General features: G+C 44.7%; 1 protein-coding gene across 5 annotated transcripts in view; it reads right to left on the bottom strand.

The window, feature by feature from the left end:
* The window catches only part of NNT (nicotinamide nucleotide transhydrogenase), a 77889-nt gene that overhangs the window by 47074 nt on the left and 18339 nt on the right, over positions 1–12476 (bottom strand). For all 5 annotated transcript variants that reach the window (XM_037038522.1, XM_037038523.1, XM_037038519.1 and 2 more), the window contains exons 6-7: positions 12214–12302; positions 8122–8309 (exon numbers count right to left, since the gene is read on the bottom strand). In XM_037038522.1, the coding sequence (XP_036894417.1) occupies positions 8122–8309; positions 12214–12302 (277 nt within the window). The remainder of the gene's footprint in view (positions 1–8121; positions 8310–12213; positions 12303–12476) is intronic.

The following is a 12476-nucleotide window of genomic DNA, read 5'->3' as shown; positions in this document are numbered from 1 at the left end:
TTTATTTACAAAGAGTTTTTAATGACTCCGCATATTATATTAAAGGGAAATTTTTATGATATAATATGAAATGGAGAAAATAAGAAAGATATTATATTTTGGTCCAACATAATAAAATACATGAAAAAAAGCTGAGGGGAAATGGAAAAATATTAACAGTATTTTTCACTAAGTAGAGGGATCATGGATGACCCATTGTCTACTTGGTGCCTTAGTAAGTTTCCAACAAAAGTCACATACTATTTTATAAGTACCACCTTATAAAAAAGTCACATACTATCTGTATAAAATAAATAATAAAGTATTCCTACATAATCACAACCAGTTTCTGCTTTAAGTTGAAGACATAAGTTAAGTTCATCAGACCAGGCCCTGGTTGGTGTGGCTCAATAGACTGAGCACCAGCCTGTGAAGCAAGGGGTCTCTGGTTCAATCCCCTGTCAGGCCACATGCCTGGGTTGCAGACCAGGTCGCCAGTGGGGGTGCATGAGAAGCAACCACACATTGATATTTCTCTACCTCCCACCCTTCCCCTCTAAAATTAAGTAAGATCTTTTAAAAAAAAGAATTGTACTAGAAGAATTAAAATAACATAGAAATGCCATTAGACCAATTGATTTACTGGCCAATTGGAATGGCTTCACTCAAAGTCACCTGCCCTTCCTGCCACAGTACTGGAAGCAAAGGCTAAGATGACCTTTCAAAGAGCGCATCACGAAACTCACAAAGGGGCCAGACGGAACCAAGGGTGGATAACCAACAGGGGGATGAGTAGAGCTTCTTTACAGTGTAGAACAGAAAAGACTATATGCAATGGTTAATGCAAACCCTCCAAATACAAAGGGATGTCCCATACACCCCAGACCAGCCTGGAGCAGATCCGGATACAAAGGTAAAAGATCGAGTGAGCATATCAGGTGTTTCAAGACATAGCTGTAGCAGAAGTTGGAACAGGTCATTTTAAAAGGCAGATAGCATTATTTTTTTAAGATTTTATTTATTTTTAGACAGAGCAGAAGGGAGTGAGAGAGAGGGAGAAAAACATGGATTTGTGGTTGCCTCTGGCATGCCCCCTGCTGGGGACCTGGCCCGTAACCCACGCATGTGCCTTGACTGGGAATCAAACCAGCAAAATGCTTTGATTTACAGGCCGGCACTCAATCCACTGAGCCACACCAGCCAGGGCCAGAAAAGGTTATTTTTAAAGACACAGTTGGGATTTCCCCTTTTGACTGTTCATTTCTGTTAATTTTATCGTTTATCTACACAGGATGAGATACACAAAAAGACCAAAGTTGTTGTGTTTCCACAAAACCACATTCTCATCCCCCCAAAATATCACTGTGATAGAAAATAATGAGAGGAAAAAAATGTCAATATATCTCCTGGCACATTACAAACTGTAGATGGAAAATCTGGCATGATGGTCAACCTCCTGAACCATTTCTTGGTTCCTCCTGGCGACCATACTCCCTAGTGAGATCACCCAGGCCCTTCCTAACGGGGAGTGTATTTCCATACTCTTGTCAGGGCGCCAGTATGACATCATGTACTCACAGCCATCATTCAAATACCCATTCATTCACTGAGTCTGTTAACACTTACTTAGTGCCCACCAAGTGCAGACTAGGTAGGGAAGGAAAATTTTACTGGAGCTCTGAGGTGTAATGTTTTAGGCCTAAAAGAATTTGCATTTGAAGGTTAGTGAGCGGTGGTGTTATTAGAACGGCTGAAGGATTAAAAGTACTCATCTAAAAATTTTAAGTAGAGAGCTTCCCAATTGGGTGGCCATTATTTGGGGTGAGAGGGGGTGCCACAGGTTTGTGTAAGGTACCCCTGAACCTCTCTCTACACACACCAAGAACTGACCGTAGACACAAAATGCCTCACTCGCGCACAGTTGGCATTACAGCTGCGATCCACACAAATTCATCCTTAAAAGTGACTCGGTTCATGGTATCTTCTCATACTCCTGCATTTGCTCATTAATTGAATACTAAGATGCAGTTATAAAAGTATGAAAATTAGAAACATCCCCAAAAGTACTCATTTTTAAAAATTGCTTTAACAGCTTATTGCTATGTATAGCAAAAGAATATACCATTGGTCTCTCTACAGCACTAAATGCAGAAAGAGTGACTGCGCCTAGACACCAACAACTAGTGATTTGCCAGGAAGTTCGCGATGCACTGCACCCCGGTGAGCGAATCAGACCTGACATGATCCTCTGAACTCAACGTGCTCTCAGATTCTGTCTTACTAGGAAAAGAACCAAGCCCTCGCAGACAACTTCAAGGGCATCACAAAAGAAAGAAATTAAGAGGGAGCCACTAAAAATATTAAGAACAAGAGACCAAGATGAAATGGGTTTACCACAAAATTTTATGATGTTTCCCAAGAGCGTTTCCCATTATTTACTGGAATTACTCAATGGCACTTCATCAGATGGAGAAATTCTTAACTTCCGGACCTGGAAGGCATCGAATCAGACCAGGTCAAGAAAACTCCCTGCTGTCACAACAGCATGATATACATAACAGTATAGTAGCAAGGAGATTAATAACATAAATCACGGGATACATTTACCCCAACCACAACACGTGTGTCACGAACAAGCTCCGAGAAGACAAGGATACTCTTCGATGTAATGCAACATCACACACATTGACTAAATGCAAAACAGAGCATGTGAAGACCCTGTGAACGAGAGTATTCACACATTCAGAAATGTCATTTCAGGAACACAGTTTCACACTGAGCTCTGTTGGTGTTTCACCAACACCCTTCTCCTCCTCTCGTCGTGACTCTGGTTTTCATTTTCTCCACCCAGTCCATGAGCCTCCGGAGAAATGACCTCCAGAACCGCTCCAGAGTGGGCCTGGCTGATCTGAGGGTCATCTTGTCACCTGATCAGTGACGGGTGCAGAAATCCAGGTGGAAGCCGAGGTGCATCTCACTGCCCATCTGCACAGGCTGGCTCCCCCCATTGGAACAGCACCCAACGAAGACCAATGAGAGCTACCACGCAACTCAGCAAACCCAGCTCTGGATACCTATCTAAGGAAAATGAAACTAACTGCTAGCTTCCCAGTCTTAAATTATCCCCTGCGGTGTTGCTATCCAAAACTGGACTCAACAGAGCATTCTCTATCTTCCTTGGATCGCCCCGGAGAAACGAAAGGAACGGTACCCGCCAAGACCTAAGGAAGGCACCAGGGTTACTAGCTCGGCAGCGTTAGCTGAGCCACTACCGTGTGCGAGGTTCCATGCCAAGCACACGCCAGGACAGGATGAAGCAAACTCTCCCACCCCATGACCAGGGACACAGGGAAACCGAGGGCAATGGCACGGAGAACGGCTGGCGTGGGAGGCCCAGGCCGAGGGCTGCGAATGAAAGAAAAGGAGGGCTTCCTGCTGAGCAGGCAATGGCAGGAACCACGGAGGAAGTGTTAACTGGCTGGGGTGGGACTCTGAAAGGCAGGGCTGGGCAGGGACGCGTTCCAAAGGGAAGGAACAATGTGTGGACAGGCCTGAAAGTCCTTGGCCTCTTCCAGGAGATCAGAGCAGCCAGCACAACTGAAATCAGACCCAGAGGGTAATAAATTAGTTCAACATGAGGCGGGAGAGCTAAATCTAGAAACTGAGAGGTGAGGAACATTGTTCCAGGGAGCACAGGCTTTGCAGCACAGGCTGGGTGCATGGGGCTGATGTGATCTGGCCCTGATTGTTTAGACACCTTTACGTAATGATGCTGGGAACCGCAGGGCTCCACATTAGCCACCATGATTGAACAAAACCCTGGGACTTCCAACAGCTATAGTTCAATTACAAAACCTGAGGACAAGACCTGAGGGGGAGAAGGGGACAGTGGGAGAGCTAGATGGCCTCTTGATGCTTAGAATTTTTCCAGAAGGTGGTTTCTGTGTCTAAACTGGGATCCTCAGCACAGGCTTGGTGTGAGCTCCACAGTCCTCAGATCTCACTGGAATTTGGGGGCAACCTGCCTACACACAGTCGGAGCGACAGCACCCTGATGCCTCCTCACCCCACCCTAACTCACCCCTCCTTAACTCCCTGATCAAATTTTCAACCTGATTCCATCTCCTCCTGATCAACCCTTCCAAGTCTGTGAAGTCTCTCCAACGCATGAGGGATGCTTGGAAAAAACTCCTCGTGTCTCAAAAGATGTAGCAGAAAAGACCATGAGCACAGCCTGAATAGTCCCCGGGAGCAGGGCTGCCTTACTTTCTGAGGGTGGTACCCAAGGTCAAAGAGATGGACAGGGAGGTGGCGGGTTTGTCCTTGTGGGCAGAGAGCACCACCAAATGGGACATTCAGCGAGGCCCCATCCTGAAGTTGCCTACCTGGCATGAAATCCTAACCTCTAACCCAGCACCCAACCCCCCCCCGCCCCCCCGCCACCCGGGGTGTAGGTGATGGAGCAACGGTGAGGCACAAAATCCCAGCACGGCAGTTCACCGGCCACAAAACCATTTCTCTCCCCGCACAACCCACATAAGTGGAACATCGTTGCTTTCTCAGGCCCACTGACCAATGGGCACCTCGGGGTCAGATCCCAGCCTGAAACTAGCTGCCTGTGTCCCTCTGAACACTGTCACCCACGCCAGGCCTCCCGGACAGCCACAAGGATCCCAGTCCCAGGAACCTCAACTCGGAGAACTTCTGACATTTAACTTAATCCTCTTTGGATCCCACTCAAGGAAAACCTCAGAATAACTTCTGCCCTGAGAGTCTTCCCAACGTCAGACACGCCACCAGGTGGCCCGGGCAAAGGCTCAGGACAAAAGCCCGTCAAGGTACAAGGCCCAGGACACTGATTTTCAAAGGGCATTCGTACCTCTTTACAAGGGGCGACCAAAAAAAAACAAGAATTTATTTATTAAAAGTTGTATACTTATTCTTCCACGTTGAAACTTCAGTCACCTTCAAAGTACTGTCCATTGGATGCAATAAACCTACCGAGACTTTTTTTCTCACTGCTCAAAACAGTTTTTGAACTCGTCGATTTTGATGCCTTTTAGCTCTGCTGTTTTCTGTTTCACCTCTTCCATTGGCAAAACTTTTCCCCTTGAGTGACTTTTTTCATCCAGAAAAACAAAAAGAAGTCACTCAAGGGGTGAGATCCAGTGAACAGGAAGGGAGGGGCACAGGTACCATGCCATTTTTGGTCAAGAACTGCTGAACACTCAGTGTGGTGTGGGCAGGTGCACTCATCAATCACCCATCATGAGATGGGCAAACACACTGAAAGAGTCTTTAAAAAAATGTGCTGGAACCAAATTCAGCCTCTCACAACAACACCAGGTGCTGTACTGCTGCAAATGGGTTCTGAGAACACTCACCTAGCAGGGGAAGCCTGTCCTATAAAGGGCCCACCCTCCAGGAGATAATTCCAGGTTTTGGGGGGCCTCCCCCACATATATAATCTTGTTTTTTAGTGCTCATACTTTCAGGTTGCAGTCCCCCAGAAATATAAAAGATCTTTAAAAAGATCATCTTCTCCCTTACAATATTTTAATTTGCTTTTTTTGGGGGGGAGGGGGGTCAGTTCAAAAAAATAAAAATAAACAGAAAGGTCCTTTCCAGACCAGCTTTCTGAGTGTGAGCTGTGGACCGAAGCGCTGGTCTCTGTAAGTTTAATGCACTGAGGCAGAGCGCAGCTTCAGAAAAGGCTGAAAACAGGAACGACTGAGTGGAACACACTGATTAACCTCCTCGACAAGGCTTCTTTAAGATGTGTTATACAGGCTCAGTGGGTATTCAGCTGGGCAGCTTAGTGGGTACTGCACTGTCCCAATATGCCTGTGGTTGTGGCTTGACACCCCGGTCAGGGCACGTACAAGAACCGACCAGTGAGCGCATAAATAAGAGTAACAACAAATCAATGTTTCTCTTGCTCGATCTCCCTCTTCCCCTTTCTCTCTCTCTACAATCAATTAAAAAAAAAAACTCGTTACATAACTTGACCTTCCACTACAGTTCACTTACTATAAATTACTTATAAAAAAATAACAGCCCTTGGTTGGGTGGCTCAGTTGGTTGGAGCATCGTCCCACACTCAGAAAAGTGCGGGTTCAATCGCCAGTCAGGGCACATACCTAGGCTGCGGGTTTGATTCCTGGTAGGGGCACATATGGGAGGCAACCAATGGATGTCTGTCTCTCACATCAATGTTTCTTTCTCTCTCTCTCTCCTCTCCTCCTTCCCTTCCTCTCTCTAAAATCCATAAACATATCCTCAGGGGAAATTTAAAAAATGATAATAAGATATCATGGAGGGCATGCCCTAAAAGTCGATATGTGTTTTAGATAAGAAATGATGATATGAGTTCTATCACTTACTTCAAGGTTTATGGTCAATTCTACACGCTGTGTCCAAACCAACCTCAGTTCTTTAGTCAAGTCTGACCAACTATATGAACAAATGCTTCGGCGCCCTCTGCTGGCCACTTGACACATCTAGCCAGCTGGTGACTCCTCTTCCCAACGGGCAGCAACTCCCTTTCTAAGGTCAGATGACGCACCAAGGACGCACCATCCCTCCTCCAAAGCCACCTGTGCCACAGCTGAGCCAGGAGTCAGCAGGACGAATCCTGAAGGGCTCTCCTCTGGCAGATGGCACAAACACCACCCTGCCCCTGACTGGCCTGACCAGCCCCCACCTGCAGGCCTTATTTTTACACTCACTGCGTCCTCAGTGGGCTGAGCCCTGTGACACCCTCCCCCCCAGCTGCTCGTCCATCCAGCTCTGGTGGGGTTTCTGACCAGCCCGCCTACCAGGCATCACCAGGACACACAGAGGACAGAAAGAGGCGCTTGGGAGGCACGTTTCCCCCACAAACTCAAAGGTATGATAAACCTCCTGCTCCTGGGTCTATCATAGCCAGATTCGGGGGGACAGGGGACAGAAGAGACCTTCTCCTCCCCCGGGACCTCATGAGCAACCTCTAATTGTCCACAGTTCCCTAGAGAAGGTGAGGCTCCGCTGGTGTCTCAAACATGAGAAACCCCATAAGCTCTCATTACACTGCCCCCTTCCTTACAGAAAGGAAAACAATTAGAGTCGGCACAGTGTTCACTGTCCAATAACACACAGAGAGGCAGAGAGGAAAAACCATAAAAGGCGGGATATAAAAGGCGCTAGCGCAAGCTAGTGTTTGTTAATTCATAAGTGCTTATTGGTTTGACATCTATCACTTACTGAGTGAAAACTATTCTTTAGAAGAGGATGTAGTAATGGTCTGGAAAGTAATTCCTGACACTGAAAAAGTTCACAATTTGGTTGCAAAGGCCAAACGTGTGAACAGATAAAATGAGAAAGTGAGAAAGCGCCATATCCTTAAGTAAAAAACATACAGGGTCCGGCAGAAGTAAGGCCTGCCTGAGTGTGCTCGGTCAGGTAATGAGAGGGGTGTAATAATTTACAGTTTGACTTTGAACGTTTCACCTACACTGTCCTAGGTTGTGCTTGAGTGTGACCATGTTATGTCACAGCATCCCATGCCTGTGATTTTGTAAGAGACAAAGGGGACATTACTTGCGCCAGACCTGAATAAACTGGAAATCCGTAAATAAACACACACAAAGCCCCTCTCTTTCTCTCACACATACGGACAAATGATCACCATCATATTAATAACGGCCACCCCTGATGGGACCCCAGATCCGCACTATTCCTCCGTAGTTTTCAGCAGGGTTTGAATTTCCTATAATAAACAGGTGGCGCCGTACCGAAGAGAACAGAAATCAATTAAAACCCGTTTGTCAAGGATGTAAATAGAGGAAATTACATACAAATATAATCTTTTGTATGTACAAATAAGGGTACATAAAATGTTCTCTGTGTTCAAAGAACGTGATCTGTGAACACAGATAAAAATACACAGAAAAAAAGACTGGAAGCAAATACACCAAATCATCAATGACCATTTTTGTCTAGGGGCTGTGCGGTTTGGTCTTTTCTGACTCTTATGTGCTTTCTCATGTTCTGGACAGCAAATTGAGCTTTACTGGAAGAAATTCAAACGTGAAACAATGACTGACCCTCACTGGAAGACGTCCCCAGCCACGGCGCCTTGGTGGGGCCCGGGCCGGCACACACCTGGAATGAGCGCGGTACTGATGAGGATGTCCACCTCCTTGCACTGCTGAGCGAACAGCTTCATCTCGGCCTCGATGAACTCCTTGGACATCTCCTTGGCGTAGCCTCCTTGTCCCTCACCAGATTCCTTCACATCCACCTCTAGGGGCTCGGCACCCAGAGACTTGAACTGCTCCAAAGCTGCGGCTCTGGGATCGTCGGAGGGAAAGCAGAGGTTACTTTAAGGCCCTGATACAGACTCCAGATCCTCAGTGACATAGGCATCTTTTAAAAGAAAAGGTTGAATATGTTTAAAAAAGTGCAGGTTTTCTTTTGATGTCTGTGATTGGACTGTTGCTGTGTTTTTCTAAATGAAGGTAATGCATTGTATGATGATTTTTTTCTGACACAAAAGAAACTACAGGAACCTCTTTGTCAAATGACAAAAGGAATTTCACTCTCTCCAGCTCCAGTAACCCACTCTGCTTCGCGAGGCTCCCCAGTCAATGACGATGAGAAATCGGACCAACATTAAGATTTGACTTCATTCAAATCACTCAGGTGGAGGTTTTCATTGGCAAATGTTCCGATTTATGGGGACTTTTCTCACATGAATAACTCTTACTTAGACATATTTTACCGGAATGATTTTGGCCCCAAGTGCAAATTAAACCATGTTTGAAAAAAGCTACTTGTACATGGTATAAACGTAAAGAGCCAATACGTTCAAATTATGTAAAAATACACTCAGTTTACGTACACATAAAAAACACTGTGGCCATGCATTGCATACTGGCTGGAAATCCGAAGGCACCGAAGACCTCAGCTCTGCGGTGCTCACCTCGCCCACACCCATCCTGCAGCGGATCCCAAACTCCCCCAGTGGCAACAGTCACCCCAGCTCCCTGGTGAAAGCTCAAATTCCCAGGTGCCCCCCCAGACCCATTCAATTACAACCTCCAGCAGCGGGTTCGGAAGCTATTCTTGCTGTGGGGGAACTTCGGGAACCTGTGCTCTGAGCCCATCGGTCCCTGGCAACCGTCCTGGTCAGGGAGCAGACCCAAAGGGCAGGACACAAAGAGCACAGCAGGACATGGCTGAGCAGGAGGATCTGTCCCTTTCTGCTGGCACATGGGGAGTCCACCGAAGCCCAGAGGATAGTAGCGGGGGGTGGGGGGGGGAGGCGGGGGGGGAGGGCCAGAAAGACCCTGATCCCGGCCAGCACACAGAGCTGCTGCCTGGGGCCTTCCCATGAATTCCCATGGAGGAGAAATGATATCTTTTTATGATAATCGAAGCCAATTTGAATGGGTGTCTCCTACTCCTTACAGCCAAAGGGATACAGCTCTTTAAACAGTTTAATAAGAAATCACTGCTATTTTTAATAAGATTCATTCAAAATGATATGCATGTACCTGTGGGTGAGTGTATATAATATATATCAAATGATCCCAATTTTGTCCCAAAGATATAAAAAATACCAAAAAATCATCAGCAATTATACCTGACAGATAGAATTATTAGTTATTTTTATTTTCTCCCTTATGTTGCTCTGTATTTTTCAATAATGAATGTGTATAAGTACTCAATGCCATTTTAGAATCTTTGCCCTCAAAATAATCTCAGAGTTTTATGATATTATATCTCAATATTTAAGATGTGAATACCTTTTGATGCAAAAATTCCAATTCTAGGCATTTATCCTAAGGAAATGACGAGCTATCTCCAAATACACCTGTCTCACACACACACACACACACAAAAACACGCACACACACGATGGAATCCTATGCAGCCATTAAAAGCATTTACAGGTAAAGAGCTTCAGAGTCCACTGTTAAGGAAAAAGAGTTAAACAGTACTATTAGTAAAATTACATTTTAGTGGATGTGTGGGAAAGGGAACAGGTACTAGACTATCCATAGTCATCTCCAGGTGAAAGGATTTCAGGGTATTTTAATTTCATTTTGTGTACTTCTTCATATTTTTGTGGATTAGGGGAATAAGCATGTATAAGTCTTTATGATCAGAAAGAAAGTAAACCGGGTAAGTTATGAAATTAACATACATCTCTTTTTAATTATGTAAAATAGGGCTAATTAACCCTGCTTTGTCGAATTATTGTAAAGAACAAATCAACCAAAGCATACAGCACATGCCTGAGAGACAGTAAGCATGTAGGACAGGCATCTGAAAACTGTTGACAGCCCTTGACCTGCCCATTGCTTTTGTGAATAAAACTTTATTGGTGCGCACGCACGCGCACACACACACACACACACACACAGAGAAAGGTAAGAAAGAAAATGATGCTTTTCTATTTCTCAACTTTGTAATATAGGCATTAGGCAAGACGCTCACTATTGGTATAAGGGGAATCTCCCAGCTACCTAAAAGAATTCAAAAATCATACCCCATTAATATCACTGGCCAGTGTGTTGTCCTTAGGTTTCTGGATATTTAACTAAAAATATACACCGTTCAGTTTCCCAAAAAGAATTTATAATCAAGTAGGTTTCTAATACACTTGGGGTACATATTTATAATATGATACCAACCCCTAGTCTCAAAATAGTTATTCACAAACTACTCTTACAAAAGTATTATATCAGTTAAACCACTTCCTTCTTCATTGTGTACTTGAGGTATCTTAGTGAAGACAAATAAAAATGGAGTTAAGCAACAGCTATATTCCAGTTGTCTTCTCTATATACAATCTAAACCAATGATATCAATTAATAAATTCTCAGTAGTTAACCCAACACCAAGTTTTGAATTATCTCTTAGTCAAGTAAAATATATACATTTTCATTTTAAGAATATTGTCCACTACAATGAAGATTGAACAAACTGCTCTCCCCAGGCTTGGAGGCCTCCCAAAACTTCACATCAGCAAACACCAAAAATTAAAAGACAGCCTGGCTGGTGTAGCTCAGTGGATTGAGCGTGGGCCTGCGAACCACATGATCGCGGTTCGATTCCCAGTCAGGGCACATGCCTAGGTTGCAGGCCAGTTCCCAGCAGGGGACTCATGAGAGGCAACCATACATTGATATTTTTCTCTCTCTCTCTCTCTCCTTCCCTTCTCCTCTAAAGATAAATAAATAAATCTTTTTAAAAAATTAAAAAAACTAAAAGACAGGACTGATGGCATGCGTAACTCTGGCTCTCCTCGGCTCTCGTCCTGGTGACCTTGGAAATGCCTTTTCCTATTTCCGCAGGACAGCTTTTTATCCACACATCACTTCTCCAGATCACCAGAGAGCACTGTGAGCCATATTCTACAGAACACTCTGTCCTCTGAAAAGTCACATTCTTTCCACCCCTGAGTGGTGGTAAGTTTTTCTGATCATTCTGTGTTGCAGATCAGCAGTGGTATTATTCCTCCACTGACCTCAGCTGAAAATAAGTAACTACAAGTTTCAATCTCGAGAAAGAACCAGAACACAAATGACAGTAATATTCAATAAGCATTTAATGGAATCTAGTATCTAGTGTCTTCTGAAAGGAAGATTAATTTAAATGGAACTTCTCTTTAACAAAATTCTAGGAAAATGTTGATATGTCTTCTTTAAAGACATATGCAATGAATACGATCAAGTGCTTTCGCCTAAGAGTTCTGCTGTTGCTCAATCAGCTTTATCTGCTTCTATCCAATCAATGCAGAGCATGCCCCTCACACACACACCCCAGTCTATTCTCTAAGGTGTCTCCTATGCTCCTTCTTCAGGCTCACAAACATCTTTGTTCACACCCAACCTGATGCCAACTCATTCTGAGCAGAGATAGGGCACAGGAGAGCAGCACGTTAGAAGCTGAGCAAAGAGATAACTCTGGTCCCATTGCTAATTCACGTGAAGTAACAAAACTGAGTGTGAGCTTTCAATTCTTTGGTTTTGTGATGGTTTTTTTTTTTTAAATTATTTCTGCTGTACTGAGTCTTGGTCTTTAAATGTTTTCGACTAAGGAATACATTTTCGCTTTGAGTTAACTTTGAAAAAGTGGACACATGTTAAAAGCTTTCCATGAGTTCCTTAGATTGATAAATTCTACAGAAGGCATCCACCCGAAATGTGATCTTCCCTTGACAGCCATCACCAGGCAAGCACTCACCTCGTGTCGAATCCTCGCACGATCGCCCCCATCGACTTGGCTGCTCCGGCAGAGGCGAGTCCCGCAACACCCCCACCGATTATCAGAATCTAGGAAGGAAGGCAGAACCGGCATGTTTTCAAGCACATTCATTACCAACTGATGATGAAAACTCATCTGCTAATAACTCTTTGTGCCTGATAAACGGTCAGCTTTCAGTAACAAACGAGGTGGTGCTGGTGGCAATGACCAGCCCTCACAGAATGTACGGAGTGGAGAGACAG

The sequence above is a fragment of the Sturnira hondurensis genome, unplaced genomic scaffold, assembly GCF_014824575.4.
Source record: "Sturnira hondurensis isolate 20B ecotype Veracruz unplaced genomic scaffold, ASM1482457v3 Scaffold0024400, whole genome shotgun sequence".
In the NCBI taxonomy this organism is placed as follows: domain Eukaryota; kingdom Metazoa; phylum Chordata; class Mammalia; order Chiroptera; family Phyllostomidae; genus Sturnira; species Sturnira hondurensis.
Note: the sequence above shows the minus strand (reverse complement) of the source record. Positions and strands in the feature narration are given on the sequence as shown.